At 36.9% G+C, this 18,573-nt stretch overlaps 1 protein-coding gene across 2 annotated transcripts in view; it reads left to right on the top strand.

Annotated features, from left to right (window-relative positions):
• Mgat4c (MGAT4 family member C) overlaps window positions 1-2,446 on the top strand; it is a 660,796-nt gene extending 658,350 nt beyond the window's left edge. For both annotated transcript variants that reach the window (XM_021205410.2, XM_029542037.1), the window contains one exon: window positions 445-2,446. In XM_021205410.2, coding sequence (XP_021061069.1) covers window positions 445-1,586 — 1,142 coding nt within the window. In that variant the 3' untranslated portion in view covers window positions 1,587-2,446. The remainder of the gene's footprint in view (window positions 1-444) is intronic.
• The last annotated feature ends 16,127 nt before the right edge of the window (window positions 2,447-18,573 follow it).

Below are 18,573 nucleotides of genomic sequence, written 5' to 3'. Positions count from 1 at the left end.
AGAACCCCCAAAGCTTCCAGGGACTAAACAACCAACCAAAGAGAACACAGTGGTTAACCATGGCTCCAGCTAGATATGTAGCAGAGGATTGCCTTATCTGGCATCACTGGGAGGGTTGCCCCTTGTTCCTGTGGAGGCTTGATGACCCAGGATAGGGGAATGCTAGGCCACTGTGGATGGGTGTGTGGGGAGCACTCTCATAGAGGCAGGAGGATGGAGGAGGGTATAAGGGGCTTGTGGAGGGGAAACTGGGAAGGGGGATAACATTTGAAATGTAAATAAATAAAATAACCAATAAAAAGAAGAAAGAAAAATGACGTAACAGATTTACTTAATATAATTGCAGGCTTAACAAAAAGAAACCTTGGGTTTCTTTTTCCTATTTTCATGTCATTTAAAGCCTATTAACATTTAATTTGTCTTCCTCTGATTTATTTTGCTCAGGATATCTCACAATTGGACTTTCGTCAGTGAAACGAAAAAAAGGAAATTATTTACTTGAGACAATCAAGTCAATTTTTGAACAGTCCAGCTACGAAGAACTAAAGGAAATTTCAGTCGTAGTGCATCTAGCAGACTTCAATTCATCATGGCGAGATGCCATGGTCCAAGATATTACACAGAAATTTGCCCATCATATTATTGCAGGAAGATTAATGGTTATACATGCTCCGGAAGAATATTATCCAGTTCTGGATGGTCTTAAAAGGAATTACAATGACCCAGAAGATAGAGTCAGATTTCGCTCCAAGCAAAACGTAGATTATGCTTTTCTGCTAAATTTCTGTGCCAATACTTCTGACTATTATGTGATGCTTGAAGACGATGTACGGTGTTCCAGAAATTTCTTAACTGCCATCAAGAAAGTCATAGCATCCTTGGAAGGAACATACTGGGTAACTCTTGAGTTCTCTAAACTTGGCTACATTGGTAAACTCTATCATTCTCACGATCTCCCACGTCTGGCCCATTTCTTATTAATGTTCTATCAGGAAATGCCCTGCGATTGGCTATTGACTCACTTCCGAGGGCTTCTGGCTCAGAAAAATGTGATTCGATTTAAACCTTCTCTCTTTCAGCACATGGGGTATTATTCGTCCTATAAAGGAACGGAGAATAAACTGAAGGATGATGACTTTGAAGAGGAGTCCTTTGACATCCCTGATAACCCCCCAGCGAGTCTCTACACCAACATGAATGTCTTTGAAAACTATGAAGCGAGCAAGGCTTACAGTAGTGTTGATGAGTATTTTTGGGGAAAGCCACCTTCAATAGGAGATACGTTCGTTATTGTATTTGAAAATCCGATTACAATTAAAAAAATTAAAGTGAATACTGGAACAGAAGACCGGCAGAATGACATCTTACAACACGGAGCCCTAGATGTGGGGGAAAAACTTATTTTTAGCAAACAAATAAGACAATGTGATACTTACTTAAGACTAGGGGAATTCAAAAATGGATACTTTGAAATGTCAGATGTGAGTCAAAAAATTCCCTTTGACATACATTGCATGAGGATATGTGTTACCAAAACACAGAAAGAATGGCTGATAATTAGAAGCATCAGTATTTGGACTTCCTAGCAGAGTCAATCAGTATCATGAGATTCTGAAGCAGGTCTTCCTGTTTCAGTTTTTGCTATCTTCTTCTTTTGCTACTTAAGTCTTTTGGAGGGCAACCAATTGCTGTGCCATGTCACAAGAAAAATGAATCATCTCGGCAGTTTTGATTGTAGTTTTACCTCTTGTTTTTTTTTTTCTTCCCACTTTTGAAGTTGAATATCATTCTGTAGTTAAAATTGATTTCATTCATACATTTAAATGTTCATAGTTTCAAATTTCAACCAATTGCCAAAACAGTGATATAAAAGGTTTAGCATGAGAAAATTCCTTTAAAATAATTAATTAATTAAAAAACAGTTGCCAACTGGGCACACTTATGAAACAGTTTGATAATTTATATAGGTTCAGAAAGATTCTTAATAAGATTATATGAGATATGCAGATTGGTTGCAATCATAAAATGGGATAATTTTTCTTATAAGTTTAGGCTTTCAATGACTGATGAATTTCTACAAGTAATACCTCCTCATAGAAGTGGTGTCTTTTCAAAAGACTATTTGCGTAAGTAGAGCTATGGAAAAAACAGATTAAAAGTCGTCATTCATCTGGTTATTTATATAAGAAGGAACATTGCTCATTGTTTTAAAACCTTTAATTGAGCACATATTGATAAATTTTCCACGAGAATAAGTCTATTTCTAACTTCCCTTTTGAAAAACAAATAGTTAAGCTCAGTATTGGAAGGCTGCATTGGATACCTGCAATTAATAGAGAAAGAGAGATGGCTTACTGTTAGTCCATTCCTACAAACATTTTCAGTAAATGTAGAAAAAAATGAAATTGATTTTATATATTTTGTATTAAAACTCATGTGATTAAAATTGTTGTAATTTATCATATTTGGGGGAGATTAAATGGCTGTCTTATGTGGGAGAAAAGTAAAATCTAAAGAAACTAGGTTTTGTTTTTTTGTTGATGTTTTGTTTTATTTTATTTTATTTTTTCTATAATTAATAAGCTATTTTTTTCACAAAGCCAAAATGAAGAATTTGTTTGTTGTTGTTATTGTTATTCTGAATACCACAAAAATCCTCTTTACTATTTATGAGAAAATTCTCCCAGAATTAATTCTTCTTCCTTTCTTCCTTCCTTCCTTTCTTCCTTTCTTCCTTTCTTCCTTTCTTCCTTCCTTTCTTCCTTCCTTCCTTCCTTTCTTCCTTCCTTCCTTCCCTCCTTCCTTCCTTCCTGCCGCCCTCCTTTTCTTCGTTCTTCCTTCCTTCCTTCCTTCCTTCCTTCCTTCCTTCCTTTCTTCCTTCCTTCCTTCCTTTCTCCCATCTCTCTCATTTTCTTTCTTTCTTTCATTCTTTATTTCTCCCTTCCTTCCATTATTTTTCTTTCTTTTCTTCTTTCTCTCTTCTCTCATGTATGTATTTATTTATTTACTGTTTATTTGTTTGTGCCTGCTTGTCTGTGTATACCACCTGTGTGTGGTGCCTGCAGAAGCCAGAGAGGGTTTTAGATACCCTGAAACTCAAGTGACAGGATATTATGAGATACATTATGTGGGTGCTGGGAACCAAAACAGTGTTCTTTGCAAGAGCAGCAAGCACTCTTAGCCACTGAGCCATCACTCCAGTCCCATCTGGTATGCCTCTGAGCCATCACTCCAGTCCCATCTAGTATGCCTCTGAGCCATCACTCCAGTCCCATCTGGTATGCCTCTGAGCCATCACTCCAGTCCCATCTGGTATGCCTCTTATTTAGGTTTCAGGTGGTTTGTAAGATTCACTTGAATATGATAACAAAGTTGGTCTATGAAGCACGTTCCCATGCTGTATGATGACTGTAAAGTGTTTTAATTGATGCTTTTGTGCTATATGCATACACATAGTAATCAAACATTATTGGGGATTTGTCAGTTGTCTCTTATCTTTCCATAAAAGAAATTCAAGTCACCAGAGTGTTTTCTAAATACATTTGTGTTTCAGAATGTACTCACTCAGTGGTCACATCCTATTTACAGTTTGATAAGCAACCAAATGAAGTGGTTTGTAATGAAGAGAAATAGAGAATGTTTCATATGTTTGTGTTCTTGGAAAAAATCAAATTCAGGTTAACATATTTATATGGTGATACTTTCCTGCACACATAAATATGTGTGTGTGTGTCTGTGTGTATGTGTGTATAATGTGTGTTTGTGTGTGTAGTGTAAAGACTATATTTATTATACTAAAAAAATGAAAAAGAAAAAAAGGAGTTTTGTGTCTGCTATTTTTTCCAACGTAAAGTACAACCTTATTAGAGTCTAAAAGAGATTTTATTTTATTAATTCTGTCAAAATCAATTGAATTAGAAAATCAGATTGAGTGAAATTTTTGTTGTTTCTTGATACAGTCACTATAGCACACCCAGTTACACACCTTTCTTACAATGTTAGAGAAGATATTAATCTTTCTTAAACATACAAATGCTAACAATGCGGAATATATTTAAATTTTAACTTGTAAGAAAATTTAAATACTGCCATGAAACTTATTTGTGTTTTGGGCTCAAGGATAAATGTCATTTACTTAAAAATATTCTCCTTTCCTGGTATTTCAGGTATTTGTTTTTATTATTAACCAGCTGTCTGTAGCATGAACATGTATCTTAGAATTCCTGGTAACATATTTTTTGCATTTCTGGTGATTAGAAATGCACAACTCTATTCCAGTGGCAGAAGATATTAAAATCAGAAATGATTACTTGCAGTAAGCTATGAGCTCAGTAAACTATGAGCTTGTACCTCCAAAGACCATCTACTGTTATATATATTAATTTCTGGAAAATCCTTTTGTACAGATTGAAATGGGTAGGAGGTTGGGGTTGTANGCCTGCTAGAGAGCATAAATATCACCAAAGGTAGTTACAGTTTATCACAAATCACAAATTCCTTTCAGCACTAAGACTGACTTTTTTTTTTTTTTTTTTTTTTTGGTTTGTCGAGACAGGGTTTGTCTGTATAGCCCTGGCTGTCCTGGAACTCACTTGTAGACCAGGCTGGTCTCGAACTCAGAAATCTGCCTGCCTCTGCCTCCCGAGTGCTGGGATTAAAGGCGTGCACCACCACGCCCAGCTAAAACTGACATTTTAAACAGCTGCACTGTTTTCTTTACAAGTTGATATGGGGCTAACTTTCCCTCTATCTTGATATAGATATATTTCTAACTATCTATTTATTTAAATTATTGTTTTCTAATATTATGTGTATGTGTATTTTCGTCTATGTGTATGTCTCCTGTGTACCAAGGGTGTGCCTACTGTCTGTGAAGTTCAGTAAGAGGAGTCAGATATTCTGAAACTGGAGTGACAGATGGCTGTGAGCCACCATGTGGGTTCGTAAACAAACCACACCAACTATCAGCAGAGTCCTCTCTTCAGCCTACCCTCTTCCTTTCATGTATACTAATTTTTAATATCCTGTCAACATGCAAAATATTAGATTTTGGTATGGTGCTTTTCAAACATTTTAAGTTGTTCTGCCTCTCCCACGCAGCCTTGATACACAATGTAATTTCAGTCAGCTATAGGAAAAGAAGCGATCATAAAATTTTCAGGAAAATGTACGGTTCTGGAGGTTATTGCATGTTGAAGTGACTCAGACTCAGAGGGACGTCATGTTCCCTCTTATGTGCATAGCCTAATTTATAATGCGTTAAATGTATGTACATGAGGTGTGTGAAACGATCTACATGAACGTAAGAAGAGACCAGCAGGTTAGCACTTGAGTTGGCAGCTAAGTAAAATCAGTTAACTTTCTAAGGAAAGCAATAGAGTTGACAAAGAATGCTTCAGTGATGGAGAAAAGGAAGAACAAGGAACTATACCTTCCTTTATCTATTGTTTTGTTTATTTCAGTGCTTAGAGTTTAAATCTCATTTAAACCTTTTAGTTTGCACTGTTTGAAAGTTTCACCCAAACATATTATATGTTTTATCAACTTCTTCTCACCTCCTCTCCTCAAATTCCTGCCCTATCAACTTATATTTTTTCCATTCACTATTTATGTATTCCTTTTGAAAAACCCACTGAACCCTCTTTGTGCTTACTTTTTGTGCGTGAGTGTAAGACAATATACGAGGGAATATTTATCATTTCATTGCTAAAGAAATCTGCTATCTCCACTCCCATCATTTGAAATGTGAATAGTTTTATTTTATTTTATCTTTGAATTAAGATTTATTTTATTTCTATGGGTACAGTGTAGCTGTCAGACACACCAGAAGGCCAGGAAACACATTCAGAGGGTTGACAAATGGTTGGAAGCCACCATGTGGTTGCTGGGAATTGAACTCAGGACCTCTGAAAAAGCAGTCAGTGCTCTTAACCTCTGAGCCATCTCTCCAGCCTGTGAGTGGCTTTTTAACTAGGTATTAAAAAAAAAAAGAACTTTATGAGTTCCTCCCCTGCTTATGCTGGGGTTTTTGCTGTCCTGATATGGTGCAGGTCTTATGCAAGCAAGCAGAGTCACTGGGAGTGTCCCATGCGTTTCTCATAATTACTTGCAGTGAGGAGGTCCTACTGCTTCTGGCTCTTACACTCAGAAATAATGATTCCTGAATCTTGAGGAGAAGGAGTGGGACATGGATGTCCCATTAAACATCGAGCACTCCACAGTTGCTCATTCTTTGCATGTTGACGAGCTGTGCGTCTATATTTATCACACTCTGTGGTAGAATGAAGCTTCTCTAAATAGGGTTATGAGATACACAAAGAATGCTTTCAGGTCAGTAACATCTTGGTTTCCCAATGTCCTATAACCAAAGTATGTGGGTTGGTCAGGAATTGGCTTTCACAACAAAGTTCTGGAGGGTACTGAAGAGCCTGTAATGTTTCAGATGTCTATAAGACACCAATGACTAAAAACTTGAAGAGGTGTAACCCATATCTGGACTTTTTAATTTGTAATCTGTGATATCTGGGAGAGACACTTTCCCCCTAGGTCAACTTCATCTACACTATGTTTGTGTCTACCTATCTATATTTTAGGAAGCTTCTAGAATAGTAAGCATATGGCATTTTCAAAATCTTTGTGATAAACTCTGACCTTATGAATCACTGTTTCTGTCTTTTCTTTATCCCTTCATACAGCCTCCATCACCCTTCCATTGAAATACCCTGTACTTACTTACTAGTTTCTGACTCCAATATACATTTTCTAGATATGGTCAATCAAGTCAAATGACCATGGATGAGCAAGTATGTTTGGTGCAGAATACAAGATCTTTTAAAAGCTTTTTCAAAAATGAAAATCACACTAAGCTTTACCTGTACCACTAAATGTTGTGTCTGTATAATAAAATAAATTGAATGAGGCTGAAGAATATTATCACAGAGGAATAGAGCCAAAACTAGAGGTATTATCCATATTCAATCTGCTAATCTTTATGAGATTATTCCTTCATATTTATATATTAGTGCATGTGTGTATGGTGTGTCTATATTTAGTCTATATACACATACACATACATAGATTATTTTCCTAAGAATACCCATTGCAAACAATCACAAGGAGAAAGGAATAGTTTGTTTTTCAGTCATCATGAAAACAAGATGTTGACAGATTTCCAAACACAAATTTTAATAGCCCCTGAGATTTTTCTAGAAATTTAACGGGACACAAATATTTACTTACTTCTGTGCCTGGGTTCTGGAAACATAACTGTGTTGACCAGGAAATCAAGGAAAGACAGATTCAAAAACACATAGACAAAAAGCTGAAGGCAGATTTATTAGAGACAGCTGAAAGAGGAAGAGACAAGTTAAGAATGCTTGGGAGCAGGTGTTTGCAGGGGCGCGGGGGCAGGTTGCAGCTCTCTGGAAGACTGTGGTTTATATAGTTCCTGTGCACATTGGTATTATCTAAAGGTTAATCTTCTTAACATCTGTTCTTGGGATGAAAATTGGACTTTGTCATTCCTCTCAGCATCTCCCAGGGAAGGCTTTGCCATTTCCATGAGTCTAAGGCATTCGAGTCCTGCCACAGACATGACCTTACTCACATCAACAATACACATTCACATTCACTCACTATTTCCTCTACTCACTCCAACTCGGCCCTAAACGTCTGTAAGTTAATGAGTCTGGTATTCATGAAAATAAAAGAAAAGCATGTAATAAATCATAGAAAAATGTTGAAATGTAGATGTGCGAAAATACACACTTTTGCAACACTAGCAGCATTGGGTGTAAAAACATACTTACTAATTGTATCAAGTGTTGATACAAACACTTATATTCTCCTTGGAAACCATAGCTTCATGCAAACTGTAAATTAGATATTGATATTGCCTGGGTATATAAATGTAATTTAAAAACCAGTAGGTCATTTAGATCTATTTTCCTTCCTACAGCTACAGTTGTGAGGTTTGCACACACCATTTATTGGACCAATAATCCTACCTCTGGGAGCCTCTCTTTTATTTGGTTTGGGGTTGTTATTAATAGACAAAAATGACTGATACACATAGGTGCATCATCTTTGCTGCTGTATTTTAATTTTTTTATTTGTTCCAAGATTGCATAGCTTTGGTTGATTTTTGCTTTGTTTTGAAACTTGGTTTCAGACAGTGCAGACTGATCACCTTGTGATAGCATTGAAGATGACCTCAAAGTCTTGAGCCTCCTGGCTCCAACTCCAACGTTCTGGTATCACAGGCATTTATCAACCTGCCCCATTAAGAATATATATCTTTTAACATTATTTTATAAAATCATTAATTTTGAGCATTTTTACATATTTATACATGAAATATGATCATGTGCTATTCCTATTTTCATGCTTTAAGTTCAAAGTAAATATTCAGATTTCACATATTTCCCAAACTTTACACGTGCCTTTCCAAATTCATCTGTCTCCCATTCTGTGTGTCCCTATCTCTATCTATTACACACTAAATCCAGTTAGAGTTGCTGAAATGAGCATTGATTAGTAGCCAACTAGTCCAGTACTACCAGTACCAGCGGACACATACTCAACAAACAACGATTGTCTCTCCCACAGTAACTACCCTATTGCCAATAGCTCTTCAATATGTGAGAGGACCAATAAATCATCTAATCCATAGATAATCACATTTGGACTATCATGTTCTTGAGTCAGACTTGCGCGCATAGCCGTAAAACTGTGGCTTCATGACTGAAATAATCTTGTCTACATTCCGCAGCACCCCTCCACATGATCTAGCTGTCACATTCTTTCTGCCCCTTATTCTGAAATGCTCCCTGAGCCTTAGTGTCTAGGGAAGAAAGTTTAATGTTGAAATTTAAACACAGGGCTCAGACTGTATTCTAGATAGTTAAATTTGAATCTTTTCTTAAAAACACGCATAATTGAAATAAAAAAATTTTTTTTGGTTTAAATTAGTATACCAGGTTTTCTATTTGGAAGTGTCACCCTAAAGTTTATTTTCTTATAAAAATTTCTTAAGTAAATTTCAGGCCTGTAGAAAGTTGCAGTCACATTAATTAACAAAAAAGCATATTCAAATGAACCAATAATTTTTTATTATAATATGTACCAAAATAGCCATGCCTTCAACATAGACAAACTTCAGGTACAATGGTGAGATCATTAACATTTCTACCAAGTGAAAATATCATTGGCTATATACTCATTAAATATAATAACTAATTGACCTAGTAATATTTGTGTATAAAACTTACATTGAATAAGTACAGCTTTTAAATTTACTCTATGAAATAACATAGTGTATGTTTTTCTGCTATATCAGCAACAGTCACCCTTTATATATATTTGTATACATCTATATAAACAGACACACGTACACATATATACACACAATAATTTTACTCCAGTGATGTTAATTGTAATCCAAGTGTAAGAAAGTCATGTAATAATTGAAGTAAAAGAATAAGAACCATTGGAGGCAATTACAAGATTATTTAAAATGATTATCATTTACTCAACTATTGGATGAGATTTTGTTTGTTTGTTTTTGTTGTTGTTGTTTTTCGAAACAGGGTTTCTCTGTATAGCCCTGGCTGTTCTGGAACTCACTTTGTAGACCAGGCTGGCCTTCAACTCAGAAATCTGCCTGCCTCTGCCTCCCGAGTGCTGGGATTAAAGGTGTGCGCCACCACGCCCAGCCTTTGAATTAGATATTATAAATGCCCCCCCTCTCTTTTTCTCCATTGCAAATGTTTAAGTCATTAATAGTTTTCAAAAATCAAAGACCTAATATACATCAATCAAACTTTTTAAAGACAAGGTTTTATGCTGTATCCCAAAAAAAAAAAAAAAAAAAAAAAAAAAAATCCAGTTAAAAACCATTGTCCTGGAACGTCGTTCAATTTTCTTCAATAGAGCATGACATGTTTGAATTACACACTTCAAGTCAATTTTCTCAATATGATACAACATATTATCTTCAATGGTATGTCCTTAATGTTTTCAAATCATTAAAAATGTTTCTGATCTTCTTTCCACATAATATACCTATGTTATCTTAACTACAAAAGTTATTGTTTTCTATCTCAAATGATCTCTGCAATTAGAATGAATAGAGTATTTTAACCTAAATGAAATGTTAACTTCAGCTAAATGAAGAATTCTAATCTTCATTCCATTGTAATTCTTTCCTTCCTTTCCCCCCCTCCATCCCAACCGCACCTCCCTCTCTGCTGTTGGGTATGAACCTAGGCACCTTCCTAATGAATAGCTGGGTTACATCACTAGCAAAAACTATTTAATCAACATTTCCTACATTCAAAACCATATGTAATTTGGGGGAAATCATGTGTATTGTTATATTCTAATATGATAGTCATTACCACAAATATCATGGAGAAATATTTTATAATCTTAAGTATGCATACAAAGCATTTGGTCTATACTTTGGACGTATGTTCAATTAAATGGATAAGTCAAGCATTGCTACTGTAAAATATTCTACTGGTTTGCTAGTCTCATTCATTTTGGGAATGTGTGAGATTGTATTTTAGTTAAAGTATATTTCCCTTTCCTTCTGTCTTTCCAACCCCTTCACATACACACCTTTAATATGGAAAAAAATCCATTCAACCCATTGCAGTAATCTCTCAGTCATTTAACTCTGCCAATGTGTCATTTCACACGGTGGATATGGTGGGACTGCAGATCGTCTGGGAAGGGATAAAATAGCAAAGGGAGCAGTACACATATGAGGTCCAGTGAGCAGAGAAAAGGCTTCTCTCCAATAATTTTCCTATGTAAATTATCTTTCCTGTCACGTAACAAATAGTTAGGGCTCAAACTCTTAACCTTTAGTGCTCTTCCATTTTTATGCAGGGTAATTAAAATCTGACTTCATGGGAATGTCAAAAGTCATGTACATGGGTACATTTATTGGTTTTCCTTCCTTCACGGAGATTAAGTTTCTTCTTGAGATATCAGTGTTTTGAAGGCTGAGATAATAGCTCAATGGATGAAACGTGTCTGCTTCTCCATCATGAGTTCTTGACTCTCTGGACCCAAGCAAAATGCTGACTTGGTGAAAAATCTTCTGCATTCCAGTTCTAACTGGGTGTGAGGAGAGAATGAAGGCAAGCAGGTTCGTGAAAGCCATTGCCCTACCTGCCTTCAAAAACATCATTGGGGTTGGTTTCTGCCAGCCATCTACTCCTGGCAATACAGGACATCTTTAGGAGTAACTTAGTTCCACAGTAAAACTCCTTTGGACAAAATTAAATTGCCATTTGCTGGTGATGTATTAGTTGGAGATTGTGTTGGTTAGGGATGGAGACACATGTCCACTTCTGCTTTCAGTTCTAAGACTCCATCTGATGCAGACTCATGAGGGCCCTGTGAATGCCGTTTGACCACGATTCATATGAGCTTTACATATGAGCTTTGATTGAGATGGCCTTATTTTCTCCATTCCTTCGGGCTCTTACTTCTCTATGCATCCTTTATTCCAGGGCCTCAGAGAGAGGCATTTGATGGAGACAACTTTTAAGGATGAATGTTCCCTTGTCCCACTCTCTGCATGACATCTTCCTGTTGGTCTCTGTATTTGTTTTCATCTGCTGCAGGTGGAAGCCTCTCTGATGATGGCTGAGCATGGCATGATTTAGTTTCTTTATAACGTATTTTTCACATTTTTGTACACATTTATATACAATGTATTCCGATCATATATACCATCCTATTCTCTTTCTACCCATCCTCCTCCCCTTTCCTGGCTACGATGTCTTCCTCCTACTTTCATATCACACACACACACACACACACACACACACACACACACACACACACATATATGTGTGTGTGTGTGTGTTCCAAATTAAGTTTTTTGTCCATATGTTCATAGGATGCTTCACAGACAGAAAAAAAAAATGCCTTGAAACTGGTCTTCCATGCAGAATTTTTAATCTAGTCTAGTTTAGTTTTATTTGTACCTTTGTTTGTCTTGCCTTTTGAGACAGAATTTCCATGTATAACCCTGGCTGTACTGAAACTTGCTCAGTTGACCAGGCTGGTTTCAAACTCAGAAAGTCATCTGCCCCTGTCTGCTGAATGCTGGGATTAAAGGCATATACACCACCTTTCAGCCATATTTTGTTTTCTTTTGTTCTTTTTATAGTTACATTCACTGAGTCTTGCTGGCCTGGAAGTGGCTACACAGAGTCTCCTCTGCCTGTGAGTGCTGGGATTAAAGGGGTGTGCCAATGTGTAGGCTTCCTACTCTATACTTTTGCATCATTTTATTTATTTGCATATCAAATTTTGTCCCCCTTCCTGGTTCCCACTCCACCAGCATCCCACCCCATCCGTCCAGTTTGCCTCTAATTAGATGCTCCTCCACCCACCCACCCACTCCCACCTCACTGCTCTATCATCCCCCATCTCTAGGGCATCAAGCCTCCACAGGACTAAGAGCTTCTCCTTCCACTGAGGCTAGACATGCCAGTCCTCTGCTACATATGTAGATGGGGCCACAGTACCAGCTCATGCATACTCTTTAGTTGGTGGTCTAGTCTCTGGGAGTCCTGAGGAGTTTGATTAGTTGATGTTATTGTTCTTTCTATGTGGTTGCAATCTCTTTTGGCTCGTTCAGTCCTTCCCTTAACTCTTCCATTTGGATCCCTGGGCTCAGTCCAATGGTTGGCTGTAAGTATCTGCTTCTGTCTCAGCCAACTGCTTGCAGAGCCTCTCAGAGGACAGCCTTGCTAGTCTCCCGTCTTCAAGCACACCTTGCATCAGCAATAGTGTTGGGGATTGGAATCTGCGGATGGGATAGATCACTGGATGGCCTTTCCTCCATTCTATGCTACCTTCTTTTATCCCTGAATTTCTTTTAGGCAGGAATAATTTTTGGTAAAATTTTGGAGATGGATGAGTGGCCCCATTCCTCCTTTGGTGGCCATGTCTATCTACTGGAGGTGATCTCTTCAGGTTCTATCTTCCTGCTGTTGGGCATTACAGCTAATATTATCTTCATTTGGTTCTGGGAAGTCTCACACATCCCTAGTGTCTGGGCCTGTCTAGTGATCCCCGCATTCCCCACCACACACTGCTGCATAATTTTATTCATTCTCCTGGCCCTCTGGACTTCTGTCTCCCCTCATACCTGACCCTGCACCCCATTTTTCCACCCACTCCCCTCTCCTATCCCAATTTTCCCCTCCTTTTCCCCCTGTGATTATTTTGTTCCTCCTTCTAAATGGGATTGAAGCATCCACACTTGGGCCTGTATCGTGGCTATTCTTGACTTTTTGGCTAACATCCACTTATCAGTGTGTACATACTACGTACATCTTTTTGGGTCTTGGTTAGCACACTCAGGATGACAGTTTCTATGTCCATCCATCTGCCTGCAAAATTCTTGAATTTTTAACTCACCTGATCTTGTACAGATGAGCACAGCTACTGTTTTTTCAAGTGTGCAACAGGCATGTTATGACAAGATGTCAATATTTGTAGCATTGATCTTACTCATATATCTATAATTAGTATATGACTATAAATGTGTTTTATGCTATGAATAGTTACAAATGATATACAATTTTCGAAAATGATTCTGACTAGAAGCAATGCAATTAATGACTATATTGCAATGAAATGTAAGATTTTAAAAGGTGCAGTTTTAGACAAGTAACAATCCTCAGGCCACTGCTTAGGTTTTTGTTGTTTTTTTTTGTTGTTTTTTGTTTTTTTTTTTTTTTGAAGTGAAGATTTAATTGGTATATGTGATCTGCCTTGTTTGTGCAGATACTGGTACCTTAAGATTTGTAGAGAAAGATGCTATACATTTACAAACACAGTTATTCATTAAGTCAGTAAATCAACTCTACTACTAGGCACAAATTCTAGATGGGTAAGTTTCATGTATGACTGATAAGGTATGTCTTACTTGGAGTGTTTAAAATTGCTCATTTTATTTTATTTTATTTTATTTATTTATTTTGGTTTTTCGAGACAGGGTTCCTCTGTATAGCTCTGGCTGTCCTGGAACTCACTTTGTAGACCAGGCTGGCCTCGAACTCAGAAAACGCCTGCCTCTGCCTCCCGAGTGCTGGGATTAAAGGCGTGCACCACCATGCCTGGCCATTTTATTTTATTTTAAAACAAAGATAGTATTAAATCATTTTAAAGGTGTAGACCCAGAACAAATCCAGAACAAATTAAGAACAGTGAAATTAATTAGCACCTCATTGTTCTCAGTGTATTAAGAAAAAAATAAATTATTGCAAATGAGTACATATGTGAAAAACATTTTTTTTTCCAAAATAATTTAAAAATATAGAGAGAATCTGTGGTAGGAATCTTTATTAAAAATACTTTTAACCATGCTTTGAAAGATTCAAGAAGGATTCTTAAGTAATGTGAATATATTTACAGTAGTTTTTAAAGAGTTTACAAACTTAACTTGAAAATGAAGGTTTATTTCCAAATAATATGATAGAACCATAAATTTTATCACCTTGTGGAAATTTTAAGTTTTCATATAGTAGATTGAGTATTAATTAAACCATAAGATCATTCAAAATTTATCATTTGATTGATTCTTCAATGAAACTTTCTATCAATCCATGGGACAGATCTAAAGTTATAAAATTATATATTACTTGTTATGTGTATAAAGCTACTTAAATTATTTAATTGTGTTTAATCAACTTGAGTGACCTTGGAAAAATTTCAATCAGAAAGATATTTCATCTGTCACTTCAACTTAATGAATTCATAAAATTTCCTTAGAAATGGAGTAATTAAAGCATAATATAAATAATTCATATTTAATTAAGGGCAAAAGTCATAGAGTGAAACTAAATTATCTAGTTACAAAGAAAATGTACTGATGAAAAGAACTGATTTGTATATTATAATTTACAGATAAATTAATTGCCTACTCAATAAGAACAATTAATAAATAATATGAAACAAATAATTTTTTATAAGCAACTAATTGTGAGACCAATTGAGAGACTTCAAGTATATCTTGATATCTTATTAAATAGAAAAAGAAACTCTCCAAAATACAAATTTTGACTAAGCATTAAAAGCATTTGAAAAAGACTCGGAATGTATATAAGTTGAAATGGTTTGATTTCAAGTACTCCATGACCTGGGCATGGAGACACAGAACTATGTTCTCTGCCCTCAGAGGGTGAAGATAGGAGGACCAGCATCCAGGACTACGAGGTGTCATATACCAAACAAAATCAAAGAAGATAGAAGAGGAGGAGGAAAAGGAGGAGGAGGAGGAGGAGGAGGAGAGGGGCTATGGAAGTGTCTCTGCAGGTGAAGAGAATGGGACCAGACATGAAAACCTGAGTTTAATTTTGGACCCCAGAGTTTAAAGGAAAGATGAATCAACTCCCAAGAGTTAGCTGATGCTACTACACATGTGTGCTGTAGCATGCATGGCAATACACACAGCCACACAAACCTTCTCTCTCTCTCTCTCTCTCTCTCTCTCTCTCTCTCTCTCTCTCTCTCTCTCTCTCACACACACACACACACACACACACACACACACAGACAGACAGAGACAGAGACAGACAGAGAGAGAGGTACACATACACAACACACACAAATGCAAACACACAAAAGTTCACAAAACACATACGTACATACAGGTATGAACCCATACTCCACATCTCACATAAAAGAAAAATGAAACTGTGTTTTAGTGACTTGTCAATGATCACATTACTAATTATGGATAGAGGGGAATTCTCTTTCAGATTTGCTTACTTAAAATGTATGTATTGGTTGATTTATATACAATATATCCTAAGAGTCAGAATTTATTTAAAAGCTATCTGGCCATGGTGACATTTTCTAGTAGATGTAACAATATTTAAATAACAAAAAGGTTAAGTAATTTAAATAAATAGTTCATTCAAATGAATTTTTTCAGAAAAACTAAACTCCAAACTATTCTCTCTTTTTCAACTATTGAAAATGTAAACATAAAACTATTCATGGTTATGGGACCAAAAACTGAAGACTTCAAAAGTAGCAAATTTTAATTTACTATATGACAGACTTTAAAGTCACCAGTTTCAAACTTGCTTATGTGTTACTTTGACAACATATAGAACTAGTTGGTTCACTAATGAATACTTTAATTTGAGCTACTAATCTGGAGATTTGGAAAACATCAATGGACACTAACATTGCATTTATCATCCTAGCTTACATTATGAGACTTTAACTTAATAGTCTTTCAATGATTTGTTTTAATTATGTAACTCTAATGTGGTTTTAGTTATTTAAACATTAAAATAATGCTTATTGTAACTCACTGTTCAAAAAAAAAACCATACTACTTGAGTCATCCCTAATGAAGCTCCATGCCAGTCCACTGAAAATAAATAAAATACACAAATTGCAGATAAAATGTATTAAAAGTATATATTATAGACTGCATATTTTTGTGGAGCTAGGCCAACACCTGGTATTTTAAATTATTATAGTATGTTCACTTCATTTGATATATTTTAATGGTGTTTTGAGTCACTTCAGAACTGCTAAACAATTATTTTTCTATTTTTTCTTTTCTTTTTGTATTTTCTCTGAATAGCCCTGGCTGTCCTGGAACTCACTCTGTAGAACAGGCTGGCCTTGAACTTAGAAATCCACTTCCCTCTGATTCTCAAATCCACCTGCCTCTGCCTCCCAAGTGCTGGGATTAAAGGTATATGCCACCACTGTCTGGTTAAATCAATTCTTAACAATAAAAGAATGTCTGGGGGAATCATCATCCCTGACCCCAAGCTTTAGTACAAAGCAATAGTGATAAAAACTGCATGATACTGGTACAGAGACAGACACATTGATCAATGGAATACAACTGAAGACCAGAAATAAAAGCATACACGGCACTTGGTATTTGACAAAGAAGCCAAACATATACAATGGAAAAAAAGAAAGTGTCTTCAATAAATAGTGCTAGTCTAACTGGCTGTCTGTATATAGAAAATGAAAATAGACCCATATTTGTCACCTTGCACAAAGCTCAAGTCCAAGTGGATCAAGGACCTCAACATAAAACCAGACACACTGAATCTAACAGAAAAGAAAGTGGGAAAGAGCCTTGACCACATTAGCACTGGAGGAAATTTCCTAAACAGAACCCCAACTGCTCATGCTCTGAGATCATATGCAAGCAAGATTTTGCGGAAAGGATCCTGATGTAGCTCTCTCATGTGAGGCTATGCCAGTGCCTGGCAAACACAGAAGTGGATGCTCACAGTCATCTAGTGGATGGAATACAGGACCCCCAATGGAAGAGCTAGAGAAAGTACCCAAGGAGCTGAGGGATCTGCTGCAACCCTATAGGTGGAACAATATGAACTAACCAGTACCCCCAAGAGCTCATGTCTCTAGCTGCATATGTAGAAGAAGATGGCCTAGTTGGCCATCATTGGGAAGAGAGGCCTCCTGGTCTTGCAAACTTTATATGCCCCAGGACAGGGGAACATCAGGGCCAAGAAGTGGGAGTGGGTGGGTAGGGAAGCAGGGCAGGGGAGGGTATAGGGAACTTTTGGGATAGCATTTGAAATGTAAATAAAGAAAATATCTAATAAAAAAAAAAGAAAAGAAAAAGAAATGTTTAAAGTCCTTAGTGATCAGAGAAATGAAAATCAAAACGACCCTGAGATTCTACCTTACACCAGGTAGAATGGCTAAGATCAAAACCTCAGGTGACAGCACATGTTGACAAGGATGTGGAGAAAGAGGAACACTCCAACATTGCTGGTGGGATTGCAAACTGCTACAACCACTCTGGAAATCAGTCTGGAGATTCCTCAGAAAATTGGAAATAGATCTATCAGAAGACTCAGCAATACCACTCTTGGGAATATACACCTCCCCCCCCAAAAAATGCCCCACCATGCCACAGGGGCATGTGTTCTACTATGTTCATAGCAGCCTTATTTGAGATAGCCAGAATCTGGAAACAACCCAGATGTCCCAGGAAAGAAGAATGGATACAGAAAGTGTGGTTCATTTACACAATGGAGTACTACTACTCAGCTATTAAGAACAAGGACATCCTGAGTTTTGCAGGCAAATGGATACAACTAGAAAATATCATCACAAACCCAAAAGGACATGCATGGTATGTACTCACTAATAAGTGGATATTAGAAACAAACCAACAAAACAAAAAACCAAAACTAACAATAGTACAGACTACCCAAGATACAGTGCATAGAACTCAAAAAGTCAACAAGCTGAAGGGCCCAAGTGAGGATGCCTCAGTCCCACTTGGGAGGGAGAAAAAAGCAATCACAAGAGGATAGGAAAGGGGTTGTGGGGGGGGGGTAAGAGGGGAACATGATCTGTTATTGAGTAGGGGAAAAGTACTAAAATCTGTGAAGGCCAGCAGAAAGAATGGAAACGGGAGGTTGGGGGGACCCTCCAAAATGCACCAGAGACCTGGGAGGTGAGAGACTCTCAGGACTCAAAGGAAGGGACCTTAGCTGAAATCCCAGACAGTAGAGAGAGGGAACTTAT

Source organism: Mus pahari, chromosome 9 (assembly GCF_900095145.1).
Source record: "Mus pahari chromosome 9, PAHARI_EIJ_v1.1, whole genome shotgun sequence".
Taxonomy (NCBI): domain Eukaryota; kingdom Metazoa; phylum Chordata; class Mammalia; order Rodentia; family Muridae; genus Mus; species Mus pahari.
The sequence above is the reverse complement of the archived record's forward strand: the minus strand, read 5'-3'. Positions and strand labels throughout refer to the sequence as shown.